At 37.1% G+C, this 13,453-nt stretch overlaps 4 protein-coding genes across 6 annotated transcripts; 2 read left to right on the forward strand and 2 right to left on the reverse strand.

Annotated features, from left to right (window-relative positions):
* Positions 1-246: 246 nt before the first annotated feature.
* On the reverse strand, positions 247-4,009 carry LOC100113951. Of its 2 annotated transcripts, none has more exons than XM_016987988.2 (4): positions 3,733-4,009; positions 1,152-1,303; positions 561-730; positions 247-477 (listed from the first exon to the last, which is right to left on the reverse strand). In XM_016987988.2, exons 2-4 carry the CDS (start codon positions 1,198-1,200, stop codon positions 421-423), a joined length of 276 nt encoding a protein of 91 aa, XP_016843477.1. In that variant the 5' UTR covers positions 1,201-1,303; positions 3,733-4,009; the 3' UTR covers positions 247-420. The 2 variants fall into 2 exon arrangements, with proteins under 2 accessions (XP_016843477.1, XP_032455715.1); XM_032599824.1 differs by lacking the exon at positions 3,733-4,009 and adding an exon at positions 3,482-3,574.
* Positions 1,615-3,491, forward strand: LOC100113920 (protein jagunal). Of its 2 annotated transcripts, XM_032599822.1 has the most exons (6): positions 1,615-1,766; positions 1,835-1,918; positions 1,987-2,374; positions 2,603-2,744; positions 2,831-3,046; positions 3,125-3,491. In XM_032599822.1, the coding sequence occupies exons 3-6, from the start codon at positions 2,283-2,285 to the stop codon at positions 3,242-3,244; spliced, it is 570 nt and encodes a 189-aa protein (XP_032455713.1). In that variant the 5' UTR covers positions 1,615-1,766; positions 1,835-1,918; positions 1,987-2,282; the 3' UTR covers positions 3,245-3,491. The 2 variants fall into 2 exon arrangements, with proteins under 2 accessions (XP_032455713.1, XP_032455714.1); XM_032599823.1 differs by having other exon boundaries at positions 1,648-1,907.
* Positions 3,655-10,665, forward strand: LOC100116921 (protein pellino). Its single transcript, XM_008210255.4, has 7 exons — positions 3,655-4,772; positions 6,748-6,927; positions 7,744-7,975; positions 8,056-8,262; positions 8,370-8,657; positions 8,866-9,197; positions 9,272-10,665. Exons 1-7 carry the CDS (start codon positions 4,762-4,764, stop codon positions 9,396-9,398), a joined length of 1,377 nt encoding a protein of 458 aa, XP_008208477.1. The 5' UTR covers positions 3,655-4,761; the 3' UTR covers positions 9,399-10,665.
* On the reverse strand, positions 10,264-13,263 carry LOC100113884 (tRNA selenocysteine 1-associated protein 1). The gene is made up of 5 exons (XM_001604687.6): positions 12,986-13,263; positions 12,523-12,720; positions 11,836-12,158; positions 11,188-11,384; positions 10,264-10,900 (listed from the first exon to the last, which is right to left on the reverse strand). The coding sequence occupies exons 1-5, from the start codon at positions 13,025-13,027 to the stop codon at positions 10,776-10,778; spliced, it is 885 nt and encodes a 294-aa protein (XP_001604737.1). The 5' UTR covers positions 13,028-13,263; the 3' UTR covers positions 10,264-10,775.
* Positions 13,264-13,453: the final 190 nt, after the last annotated feature.

The raw sequence follows: 13,453 nt of genomic DNA on the forward strand, positions 1-13,453 counted from the left end.
TATGAGCACTGGCGAGATCCTTTTCTATTTATCGCTGCGCGCCTTCCGCAGCGGGTGTGAAAACAGTACAAATATACATAGATTACTTATTTGTACTTATAATAATTTATTTCTTCACACATAAATACTGAAAAGCTTTGGAACTTGCAAAAGAATTTGATCCAAGAACAAAAATAAACAAAACTATAATTTAAACATGTTCAGAAAATATAGTAATAATGTAGCATTTTAAAACAGACACAAAACTTTAATAACAATTATTTATTTTACAAATAACTTTTATTAATTATAAGATGTACATTATAAAGCCAGAATTTCCAGCTTATTTTCAAGATGCAACAGTAATTGTATGTATCACTTAATGACAACATCTTGTTTCATATCTATGAAATTTTGGCTATTGATACTGTGTATTGTTATTTACTGCTTTGGTGTGGGAGGAGCATAGTTGAAGAATAAGAGTTCAAACCTGTTGATCTGAAAATTTACAACAGACACATAAATTATTAATTGGGTGTAATCAGGAGCACTCCCTGACTATATTAATAGAAATCACTTACAGCTACACAGGTTCCAATAAACATAGTTAAACCAATGACAAGGTGCGCATTGTACTTTCTCTGCTGCTTCTCAAAGTTCTCCTTCCATGGACCCAGTGGATGGCATGCTTCGTCGAGAGTCACATACTTGAAGTTGCTCTCATGATGAGCAAGACGAGTTTGTTGAGCACCTACATCAAATGTTGTTTTATTATTAGAATATTTGATATTACTGGGAGATATGCAACAACATAGCATCTAAAATGTTGTTTTGATTACTTGTGGACTAAATCATAGACCACACTCATAGATGGTTATATGATAAAGCAATGCAATAGTTTGTAGCCAACGATATCAAATTGAATCTTCAGAGAATCACAAATAATGAAACATTTTCGACATTGTGTAATCTCAAACGTTATGGCAATGTTTACTACTAAAAAATGACTCGATTCCAATTTTTTTGAAATTAAGCAGAGAATAGTAACATCAACACTTTCATCAATAATAGGCAAATTATTTGCGTGGTAGACGAGACAAGCATAAGAGCAGGGGTGCAGTAGGACCAGAATCAATTATATAACTCGAAATGAGCTGCTCGGAAAGCGTTACCTTTTTGGATGGCACGGCGTGCGATGGGTCGCAGGATCAGGTTCAGCATTTTCGGAATTAATTAGTGCTTGATCAAAGCTCCAAAATCTCTACTGCCACAGCGAACCCTCAAACTCGCAGAAAACTTCTTTAGCACACGGTGATCCACAGGCCTGTAACTCGATAAGCACGTATAGAGCGCAATCGTTCGTCGAGTTCGTTCACTTAGCAGAGACGTCTGCTGGGGAAAAAAGGAAGCAGCAGGTGACTCGAATTTGAAAATTCATATTTCGCTTTAACTTTCAAGAACTAAACTTGTTGAACTTCCATGTATAAATGTATTAAATTCTTCTGCAAAAAATTACATTTTGTTGACATCTCTAACGTTAAAATGTTACATAAACTCTCAACAATACTGAATATTAAAGTATCGAACACAAAATTTCTAGATAGATACGTTATGAAGAAAACCAGCTGATATCAGATTATTAGAATGCGGATGCAACAGTGTCAATAATACTGAGAAGTTATAAATATATCAACATTCATTCGGTCATCAGCGCCAGCTGACATTTCGGGTGTGCGCAACTTTCGTGAATGACTTGAAAGAATGCTCAGTGATCTCCGAGCTGATGGGTATCTAAAAAAAGCTCTGTCTCTCGAAAACCATAAATTTGCGTCAACGGCAATTTTTACATTCGCAGTTACGAAACAGCTGTTGGAAAAAATGTGCGCGCACGAGGATGACGCGGCGACGGCCACTGATGGTGCAGCAGGGTACAGTATAGGTATAGTAGCGTCTGCTGAAATATATATATATATACACGATATAATACGTGGCATCTATCGTCTTTAGCCTAGTCCGTGGCCAAGAGAACATACAGTAGAAGGTCCGCCACACGAACGACACGACAAGCTGCAGCACAGCAGCAGCAGACCGCTGCTCTGCTCGTTACACGTTTAAAAATAGTTGAGTACTGCACAAGTATACGGACAGCCAGTCAGTGGGATGCGTTACCTTGGATTTCGGTATTCTTTCGAAAGCTGTCCGGTCTTTAGGGAAAATATTTTCATCTGACAAGTGCATCGGTACGCCCTCGAGCATCCGCAGACAGCCGAGCTGATAAAACAACAACAGCAGCAGCAGCAGCGATGGCATCGAGAGTGACCATGCAGCAGGCCCTCGGCACCGACGGCAGCGACTTCCAGCACAGACAGAGAGTCGCCCCACATTATCAGAATAGGTGGGCTATCGACAAAATATCGGAGAGCAATAAGGAAACGGAGCGCACCTCCGCTTCCTTAACGCGATTATTCAATGATTTCTGCATTGTAATAGTCGCGCGGGACGAATGCCTGTTGCCTTGAGCTCTGGCCACTCTCTCGCTCTTATGTGCCTACTTGGACAACATATTTTTTCTCACAACAACGACGATTCACCCTCCTGATCATTATGATTTATTTGTTTTCAGTGCCATGAACAAGTCAAGACTGAAATACTGTATATTTTTTCACTACATACTCTTCTTCGTTATGCTGGCCAAATTGTCAGCTGATATTTTAGACCGTTTGAATATATTTATTTTAGAAATAGAAGAGCTCCAAGTACCACAGGTAGAACATTGTTTAATGCACAATAGATTGCTTTTCAAGCGGCTGTTGCTGCTACTGGCATTCTAATTTTAATTTGTTTTTCGCAGCCCTTGTGGTGGGAGTACATATGGTGCACAAGCTTGATTCTATCATTCCTTGGCCTATCAGCGGTTAGAAAAAACAGAATCAAGACCCTGCAGCAGTACATGATTGGCATCACCGTATTGGGTTTCGGATCAATTTTGTACGCTTTCATATACTACTTTAAGGATGTTTACGAGTACCTCTCAACTGGCGAAACGGAAAATATTCACATGTGGCAGGTGAGACGAGTGAAACACCATTTGAAATAATGGTTGGATCGCTTGATTCTGATTTTTCACCTCTATCACTCTTTGCAGGATCTTCCATATGGTGTTCTGTGGTACGGATTCATCTTGGCTGCATCTCAAGTGCATGGTTTTACTTTATACTTCTCCTACAACCTCTGGTCGGCATGGCAGACCAAGAGGGCAAACTAATCTCATAGGCACGTGTAAATAGGAAAGAATTTTCAAAGGCACAAACGAAAATGAAAATTGAAACGATGTATATGGCCGCTCATACACACCTATGCAAGCGGGCGTCGAACGATCGAATTCATATTGTTTATAGCGCGTAAGAAGTTATATTTTATAACGAAAGAAAAAACAAAGCAAAGGGAAGAGAAAAGTGAAACTGTAATTTTCCACGATGTAACGATTTTGTAAATACATTACTAAAAAAAAATCCGAAATGTGTGTGCAAGGTGTATTCGTAAAGTCCCGCCTCTCGCGACTGGCCGACGACGACGGGAACGACGCCTGGCGTTTCCCACGCGATGTCAAGGTTTCTATTCGCGCGCAGAGCTACTATATCCTCTATCTCGAAGTGTTTCAAGGTAGCTCGCAGCTCGGCCGTCGCTCGCGCGGCAGTCGTCGCGCTTTGCGCCACATAATACATCATCCATCCTCCTCAGTCCCGCACGTACCTATACATATACTTCTTGCCCATTGTGTTTTTCCCTGGCCGCCGCTGCGCCGCCTACTCTCTGAGTCTCTGCCTCTCTTCTTAACGCCGCCGCACCAGTGCTATATAGTGCCGCCACCGTTCGTCGTCTCGCCTATCTATATATAATATTATTTTCCTGTGTGCTGTATGAACGCGAATTGAAGTATACGCGTGTTTGTGCGTGCGCGATGCTGGTTGCGTCGTGAAAACAATTGGTTTTCGCGTTCTCTGCCCGTCGCCGTCGTAGGTATACTAGTGAGAGAGAGTCCAGCTGTACATCGTTCGCTAGCCCAGCAACATAGTCGCGGGAGTTGTTGGCATCTCTCCTTCTCTCTGCGGCTGTACCGCGAGCTTCCCTCCTCCCCCGCTGCGCCCTCGCGTGTGTACAGACTACAGACGCACTTGGAGTCTCGCTCTTCGCTCTCTCTCTCTCTCTCTCTCTCTCTCTCTCTTGGCGGTGCGGCGCAAAGCGAAACGACGCGCGCTCGGTGAAGAGGAGAAAAAGGAGGACGCGCGCGCGCCGAAGAAGAAGCAGTACTTAGCAGCCCCCGAGGGAGCAAGAGCAGCGCAGTGCGGAGTAGAAGCTACCCCTTCGCTCGAGGACAGTAGGAGAGAGTCGGCTGCTGTCATGGAACATGCTCGTCGAGCTGCACTTCCCTGCCGGCCGTCCTTATGAGGGAAGCTCCTCCGCGTTAATGTCGAGGGTTTGTCATCATCAGCTGCTGCAGCACTGAATTCCAACCAGCGAATACTTAGAGATCGCGAAGTGCGTATAAGCGGAGCTCGCGCACAGAAGGTGGACTCGCAGGCGAGGATTTGCGTTGTCTGCAGCTGGCACGACGAGTGCAGTGTTGTCCAGCATTAGCGAGGAGCAAGGAGCATCACCATCGCCGAGTGCCGAGGATCGCGCCTGGCGCCGTCGACGACGACGACGACGACGTCGATCAAAGTGGCTCCCGCGGAGTGCGTCGATCGTCGCGGCAAAATTGGCTCTAACACGGATCCCGCAATGGTCATACGGTACGAAGGGAATAAATAACGTCCTCCAACGCTCTCGCTCTCTGTTTTGCTCTTGTTCGCTTCTATTTTCGGCCCTTCCGCCTTGCTCACTTGCTGCTGCTATGCTTCTATACTCTCGCCGCCGCTGCATCTCGCTTTCTCTCTCTCTCTCTCTCTCCCTCTTTCTCTGTCTGTCTACCTACCTATCTCGCTCGCTCGCTCGCTCTCGTTCGAGCTGTCGCTCTGGCTTATTCTTTCGTTATATACCTTTTCCCCGCGGCTTGTTTTTTTCCTCCTCGCCTTCTTTTCATTTCGGAGCGACGACTGCTCCGAAATCTCAACGTATCATATATTGTGTTCTCGCCACTGCTCCAGTATTTCGAGAGACCATAACGAGGCCCGTCTCGTTTTTCATCGTACATAGTTGGCTGCTCGAAGCTTTTCCCGACGGTCTGGATTTGTTACTAGGCAATCACGAAAATGCACGGCTGATCGGCGCGAACGACTTTTTTCTTTCTCTTTCTCTCGGGGGAACACCGCTCTCTATTGTGCGGTGCTTCTCCCCGCGATAGAGATAATGCTTTTTTTCTGTAGCCTTTTCTGTTGGTCGTTGCGAAAGCACGTTTTTTCCACGGGATGCAATAGGAAGCCTGAGATCCTGATCCTGTACAAGTGCAGCAGCTGTATATCTAACAATGCTAACTTTGCTAGCCATTGCATTTAATTGATACTGATAATTTTAATAAGTGGCTGATAAATAAAGAGCTTGTGTTAGCAAACAAGCTAGTCAGTGCATGTTGAAATATAATGCAAGTATATGTGTAAAATATACGTGTGTAGAAATGCAATCAAATACTTGGCAATAGGATTATTGTTAGTTGTAGAATTCTTTTCATGTCATTCTTCAAGTCATTTGCTAAGACTTGTTACACTGTCATTTATGTTTTTAAAATCATTGTTTTTCTCCTCGTATTTTCTCTTGTCGCTGCTATTAAACTGCAATTGAAATCGAACATTTGAATTCCTTGATTTATGACTTTGTGAAACAGTTTCATTTCCACTTTAACTCTAAACTTTTTACAATGAAAGTAATAATGTTATTCATGGTAGCCACTAGTGCATGACCGTGTGCCTCTGTCCACAATGACAAAAGCTTCATTCGTTTTGTCAAGGCTGCACTCGACTGTCTAAACTCATTGTCAGGCTATTTCCAAACCAAAGGATAATGCCGGGATAGCAGTAGTCTTGCGAGAGAATCTTAATGTATGGTAATAGAAACTATGCTACATATGCACTCAAGCTACATATATACATACACATGTATATTTGGAAATTTATGGTCGATTGGTTTGTTTGATAAAACTATATATGTAGCAGCGGTGTCACAGGCATAAAATATATTGCTTGTTTCTCTTTGTAGGTGTTTCTAATTTATTGCTGCAGACAAGTGATTTATTAGAAAGGAGAATGTACTTATGTAATCTATCTATACCAAATTGATTTTGCAAATATACAGTATGAACATATTTTAAGGTTTCTAGCAAACTTAATAGCACTCATGTTTTTTAAAGAGTGTTAAAAAGTCAATTATAGATAAACACTGAAAGAGTCAAAGCTTTACACTAAGTGTCATCATCACACTGTTCTTGTCTTTGCCATAAAAAAAAAAACTACCAAAGCATGTTTATTGTAAGATCTCAGTGAATCAGTATTTATTTACAGTGTTCTGAACAATCCATCTTATGTCTATAGGTGCATACACTTCTCAATAACTGCTTTATGTAACACCCTTATATATTTTTATTTGACTACGTTTATTAATTATTTGTGAATTTTATTTTCCATCTAAAACTCAGAAATAAATTAGATTTAATCACATTTAAAGTACATTGTCATTATGAATCAATTAGCTTACTTATAGGCAACAAAGTATTTCAAAATTTATTTAAAATGTTCAAGAACATAATGATTAATGCATTTTCTCTCAAAATTTCAGGTCAGACGGCAGCAGCGAAAGCCCACTTCTTGTAGAAGAGGGCGAGGCTGTTGGCCAACCACATAGTCCACATAATAAACACAGTCATAGTCACAGTCATGTCCATCCCCATGGAGCACAGAGTCATCACCATGATAAGCCCAAACAGGCTGTAAAATATGGAGAACTAGTCATTCTTGGGTAAGAACTAAAGGCCAAGAAAGCAAACTCTAGTAAAAGTTTCATGTTTGCTCTCCAAAATGAATTGCTTTACCTTTCTATTGTCACTCTGAGTCGAAAGGTCATTGGAATCTTATCTGAAAGAAATGTAGATAATCAAGAGTCTGTTATCCTGTTATATTCTGTAGTAAAATACACATAGCTATGCTAACTTTTGTCACATCTTAAAAGGATACTGACATTTTCCATATTATTAAGTACATAAAGAAAAAATGTAGAGGCCACATTATCTTTATCTAAAGTATGCCATTGAGAAAATTATTTCTTAGCGTGTAATATTGAATTGCAAAAAAATGTTCAGTCTAATAATTATATACTTCATACTTATCTTTTTAAATCTGCACTCAATTACATAAATCAGTACCCAATTTTTTCTTTGCTTGTGGTCAATGGCTTCTTGAGAAAAAATCACCAAGAAAGGATTTGAAGGCTTGAATGGCTGACTAGTCAGTAATTGGATCAGAAATCCAATTTGTAGTACTGTAAAACTATTACCTAGAATAGTGTGAAATGTGTAAAGTATGTAAAGTGAAAAGCCAGACTATTCATTTCTTAATATTGTAGCATACAATTGCTCTTTTAACTTCCTAATGGATTGATGAAAAATCAAGTGCTTTAAGCAATCAACTGTTAATAAGGTTTAAGATTATTATGAACATTTATGAAAGAAAATTGTAGTATGCATGGCATGTTTGATTTGTCTCCACGAAGTGTAGGCCCACTAACTATAATTTTGGGAAAAAACAAACGTTTTCAAACCATTTATTTCTTATCCAGATACAATGGATATCTTCCACCTGGGGATCGCGGGAGAAGAAGAAGTAAATTTGTTTTATATAAGAGACCTATGCCTAATGGTGTTAAACGTAGCAAGCATTATGTTGTCAAAACGCCTCACTGCTCTCAAGCCATTTTAAATACAAAACAGCACTCGATCTCCTATACATTATCCAGAACGCAAGCTGTGATTGTAGAGTACACCGAAGATGAGGATACAGATATGTTCCAGGCAAGGCACTTTTCTTTAATCTCAAAATTAACATTTTCGTATAAAACACTAGAAACAATTTTAATGATTGTTGAAAATAGATTGGAAGATCATCGGAATCTCCCATTGATTTCGTCGTAATGGACACTTATCCCGGTGGTAGTGAAGTGGTTGCCGCAAGCGAAGGACGAGTAGCCCAGAGTACCATTAGTAGGTTTGCATGTCGGATTCTCGCTGATCGTTCTGACCCAAAAATAGCAAGGATCTACGCAGCTGGTTTTGATAGCTCCAGAAATATTTTCCTAGGGGTGAGATCATTAAAATAAGTACAGATACATCGTATATAAACGTTTATCGGATAATTGAAAATCTAAAAGGTAAAATATCGATTTTAATAATAATATTTCTTTGACAGGAAAAAGCCACTAAATGGCAAGAAAACAGAGAGATAGATGGACTGACAACTAACGGCGTTTTGATTATGCATCCGCGAGGGCAGTTCTGTGGTGGTGAAGCGCAATGCGGCTACTGGCGAGAGGTCAGTGTAGGTGGCGGCGTATTTTCACTTCGGGAGAGTCGAAGTGCTCAGCAAAAGGGCAACGTTGTCGAGGACGAAAACAACATTTTGCAGGATGGCACTCTTATAGACTTGTGCGGAGCTACTTTATTATGGAGATCAGCTGAAGGGCTTGCGAAATCACCTGTAAGTATTTCACTACCACGAAATAAATACTTGTTATCATGGTAATAGTCATAATAGTTGAGTGATTCATCACACTCGCATATCGCGAAATCCTCTCAACATCCATTCAACATAAATTATACATTAATATTTCGGCAATCCATTTATCAAAAAGTATTTTTTTCTCGTATATTTTAATAAGTGCATTAAAACTATGATATATATTCAGACAAAGCACGATCTAGAAGAGCTAGTGGATGCCATAAACGCTGGTAGACCGCAGTGTCCTGTTGGCTTGAACACGCTGGTCATACCTCGAAAAGCTGCGTCAGAGTCGGCTCAGCAGCAGCCCTACGTCTATCTCAAGTGCGGTCATGTGCAAGGCCACCACGACTGGGGCCAAGAAAAAGACAAGGCTACGAGAAGATGTCCGATGTGCTTAGTCGCCGGACCTATCGTTAAACTTTGCATGGGAATTGAGCCCGCATTTTATGTCGACAGTGGTCCACCGACATATGCATTTAGTCCATGCGGGCATATGGCTACTGAAAAAACTGTAAAGTACGTAATCGAACACAGCTGAAATTTCTCATTAAAAATTTCCAGATAAAGTAAGATGCATATTTATCTTTCAGATATTGGGAAAAAGTTGCAATACCACACGGTACGAATGGATATATTGCAATTTGTCCTTTTTGTGCAGTGCCACTAGAAGGATCACCAGGATATGTAAAGCTGATATTCCAAGATCACGTAGATTAAAGGTTTATACGTACCGTGAGCTCGTGAAAAGCTCTGTACAGGAGTCATTATTTTTTACCTTGACTAAGATTTTTTTTAGTCAAGGTAATAATAGAGCCTTATCATGCGTAAGTTATTGAAAGAAAAAAAATTCGAATTTTACCGTTGAGTAGTGCCACAGATTATTAAAGCGCTTAGTTTTTTTAACTGGCATATGCAATTATATTTTACTAAGGCTACTGTCAAGTTACACCTGCCATAAAGAAAATTTACCAGCTGAAATCTCGCTTGATACAAGCTGAAGAATAACTAATGAATAATATTAAACTCTAATTGAACTATCACGGCAAATAAGAAGAAATTTTTTTAACAAATGTGTCGTTACAATAATATTTTTTGATATAAAGAATCGTTTTTACGTAACGTAACTACTTATATATATATATAAAATTAACTTTTAACGGTAATTATATTTATAATTTTTATTCTAATAATTAATTAATTTAAATTAATATTACGTCATAAGGTTTCCTTTTAAATATAAACTTTATCATTAGATAAATATCGATAGTAACGATTAATTTTGTTGAGAAAATTTTTCATTGCTACAATTTTGCTGTTGACTAGGTAGAAGCCTTAATTTGTAGGTTTATTTGAAAAAAAAAACAAAAAAAAATTATCAATATATGTACAAAGAAGCTGTGTTCTTACAATAACCTGATGGGCTTCGTGTAATCTTAGCCAAAGACTCTATCAATTTTTTGAAACTTCCAGGGTGTACATTTTGCAAATTTGCATTCCACTAAAGCTACACATAGACTGTAATAATATACATTATTTATAATTTTACTTCGAAGGAAGTACTATTCAAAAGAAAAATAAATTGTTTACCATTTAAAGAAGATTTTATTGGTACCATGTTTATCCTGAGCAATGTCTTCAGATTACTTATTATAGATGAATACTTAAATAACTAAATCTACAATGATTCATAATTTTTGAAATCATCAGTTTCTCAGTATTATTTTGTATTTTTATTGTACAAACTTGCTATGTATAGAATAAATACATCATATTTAAATTGATGAAAAATACCATATAATGTAGTGGAGAAGTAAAAGCTGGAAGTAAATATTGATCATCAGGGAGTTGTATATAATAACACGTAGAGACTGACGATAACAATAATGAAATAAGTAGAAAAGTTTAAAATAAATTTTTTTGTACAGCAGCAATTAATTATGCTTTAAATGAAGACGAAAAATATACATTAGCATTGAGCTTCGAACTGGTTATTTTTCGTCTCTGGTTTTTCCGATGTTAAGTATTTCTCCCTTCCATTTACTTTTAGGGTATTCATACAATTAATGACTTTTACGTGTATGTGGCATCCCAATATCAATAGCATAATTCTAGAGTATCACAGGGAATCCACTTTGAACTCTCCAAAGCATCCCACAGGTTGTAATCTTGTTCAATTATTTCTCTGTTTAACTTGTCAACGTCCACAGGAATTGAATGCTCTGAAACAGTTTTATTCACAATTAATAATGTGTACATTACACTAATTTAAAATAAAAATTAGTTATTAAAACAGATAATGAAAAGTTGTCAAAGAAAAACGAGATTTCCACCAGGGATAGTGATGATTTTTAAATGGATTATAGAATATAACAGCGCCATTTTATGATTCGCATTATTTTTATCTAGAATTTAATGAAATGTATTGTATTTGAAAATCAGATTAATATCTGAAATATCATTATCGCAAAAAAGCTGTACAGTTTAATAATAAATGCTCGGTGCATACCGATAAGTTCTAGTTCATCTTCTTCAGGCTTACGATCAGATGTATAATTGCTATATCCATCTGAAGTTGGTTCGCTTTCATAATAACCTTGTTGCCAGGCACTATAACTGTTCCAGTATGAAGATGTGTCATAGTAGTTATAAGACTCGGAAGACATGCCTGATGCATAGTCAGAGGATGATGGAGCAGAATTTGAACTGTAAAATTATAATAATTGTAAAAAAAACTTAATTGGGATTGTATCAATTTCAGAATATTTTATATTTGGAAGTGCTAAACTTAAAGAATAAGCTGAAAAGTTAACTGAAAATTGTCAAAAACCTTATTGCTTAATCTTCAAAAAAATTAAATTAACTTCATGAATTTTTAAAAAATATTATTAGCAGATTTCATAGAAAAGAAGCTAGTAAATTATATCTTGAATGAAGTAACATATCTGAAAAGAAGTGTACATAAATAATTGATTTCTAATATTGGATTAATCTTTAGACAATGAAATTGATTTTTTTGTAATGACTTTTTATAAAAAAAAATTATTATATGAGTTCAACTAATTAAAAATTTCTAATTCTTTCTTAATTCTAAAATATTCTGAAATAAGTATTTTCTCAAATGACCAGCAGCATGTAAAAATGAAAATTATCTTACTCTGACACTTTGTTCCAAGGACGTGGCACAGCATTACAAATTTTCAAAGATCTTGTTCCAAGACCTCTATACCCATTCATGGTGACCAAACTGTCCTTCTGTTCATCTTCATTGGCAAATCTAACAAAACCATAACCTTTGCTGAAGCCTGAACTATCCAATATTACCTTAGCTGTCCTGATAGAATTGTACTTTGCAGCAAATGTTCTGTACAATGAATAATCATCAACGTCTGTTGAAAGATCTCCAACCCAAATGCTATATTCCCTCTCTGCTGCAGGTTTTCCTGTTGTGCTGGCGTGATTCAATCGAAACCTTACTTGCTGTAGACAAAGAAAATGACAGAAGAATTCAGATATATTAATCTATTCACTGTTATTCTTTATAAGACAAATATCACTAGTGTTATACAACATAATACTATTGACTGTTATAACATCATTAAGCATAATAATTTATAAACTGAAATAAAGATATATGTCTATAAGTTATAGGTAATTAATTATTTAAGGATATAATGGGATTTTTAATAATAAATAATAAATTCTTAATAAATATTTGTATATAATGAATTAATTTATTGACCTAAATAAAAGCAACTATCAACTAGGAAGGTGCAGTATAAGAAGAAAGCGATAAAAAGCAAATGTATCAATTTTCTCTCTATTTTTTTTTTATAAAACTTACTGGATTTGATCCTGGAATGATTTTTCCATTTAATTTATGCATGGCATCAAGTGCCATTTCATCAGTTGGAAAATGTACAAAACAGTAACCAGCTGGTTCGCCTGTATACCGATTTCTCATAACTTTAACTGTTTGTGGCTGTTCGCCCATTTTGTGAAATGCATTCATAACAAAACTTTCTGTCATGTATGGCTCAAGCTGAAAATATAAACATTACAGCTCGACACGCGTTCAGCAGAAAGTGATTACTTTTTATCAACGTCGGGAAACATTTCATTTATAAATGTTATTCTAAGCTACGCTTATAAACTATGCTAATAAACACATATTTTTAGGTTAGAGTCTTTGTTTCTCATTTAGTTACTTACATATGACCATTTAAAGATTTTGAAAACTTATGAGTGTACATTATCATGGTTATCTTAATAAAAAGAGTGCAAAATGCAAAAATTCATCTACTCACGCCTCCCATCCATAGTTGACATAAAACCATTGGCCCAGACATTGGTAGCACAGTCTTCGTTGATAATTACGTAAACTTATACAGTTTTAAAAGTTAAAACTACTTGAGCACTCAAAATTTGAGCTCATCAAAGTCTTATACGGTTACTAAATTATATTAAATAATAATGATTAGATGCAAAATCAATTCATGCGCTTGTTTGTCAACAATTTTTTCGTACTTGCGTGGAATTATGTATATACAAAACAGCCGGAGTGTATCAACGCCATCTGGATACCGCAAACTCAACTGAGGATTTTCGATTGATTTTTGGAAATATTTACAATTATTTATTTGTTATTGTTGTAAACAATAAAAGTTGAACGAAAAAGTTGCAATTTATTTAACAATTTGTTGCTAATGACAGTTTATTCAAATGGTAAACTAATAGACTTGCATAGTACTTTAAGAACTCCTAACGTACACTTT

Source organism: Nasonia vitripennis, chromosome 4 (genome assembly GCF_009193385.2).
Source record: "Nasonia vitripennis strain AsymCx chromosome 4, Nvit_psr_1.1, whole genome shotgun sequence".
Lineage (NCBI taxonomy): Eukaryota > Metazoa > Arthropoda > Insecta > Hymenoptera > Pteromalidae > Nasonia > Nasonia vitripennis.

Excerpts from the sequence above, each read along its gene's own strand:
- LOC100113951 (XM_016987988.2), bottom strand. The coding sequence starts at position 1,200 with ATGCTGAACCTGATCCTGCGACCCATCGCACGCCGTGCCATCCAAAAA. Across the intron at positions 731-1,151 it reads ACGCCGTGCCATCCAAAAAG|GTGCTCAACAAACTCGTCTT; the intron begins GTAACGCTTTCC and ends CATTTGATGTAG. Across the intron at positions 478-560 it reads TTATTGGAACCTGTGTAGCT|ATCAACAGGTTTGAACTCTT; the intron begins GTAAGTGATTTC and ends GTAAATTTTCAG.
- LOC100113920 (XM_032599822.1), top strand. The coding sequence starts at position 2,283 with ATGGCATCGAGAGTGACCATGCAGCAGGCCCTCGGCACCGACGGCAGC. Across the intron at positions 2,375-2,602 it reads GCCCCACATTATCAGAATAG|TGCCATGAACAAGTCAAGAC; the intron begins GTGGGCTATCGA and ends ATTTGTTTTCAG. Across the intron at positions 2,745-2,830 it reads AAGAGCTCCAAGTACCACAG|CCCTTGTGGTGGGAGTACAT; the intron begins GTAGAACATTGT and ends TGTTTTTCGCAG.
- LOC100116921 (XM_008210255.4), top strand. Across the intron at positions 8,263-8,369 it reads CCAGAAATATTTTCCTAGGG|GAAAAAGCCACTAAATGGCA; the intron begins GTGAGATCATTA and ends TTTCTTTGACAG. Across the intron at positions 8,658-8,865 it reads AAGGGCTTGCGAAATCACCT|ACAAAGCACGATCTAGAAGA; the intron begins GTAAGTATTTCA and ends ATATATATTCAG.
- LOC100113884 (XM_001604687.6), bottom strand. The coding sequence starts at position 13,027 with ATGTCTGGGCCAATGGTTTTATGTCAACTATGGATGGGAGGC. Across the intron at positions 11,385-11,835 it reads CCTTGGAACAAAGTGTCAGA|TTCAAATTCTGCTCCATCAT; the intron begins GTAAGATAATTT and ends ATAATTTTACAG. Across the intron at positions 10,901-11,187 it reads AGATGAACTAGAACTTATCG|AGCATTCAATTCCTGTGGAC; the intron begins GTATGCACCGAG and ends AAACTGTTTCAG.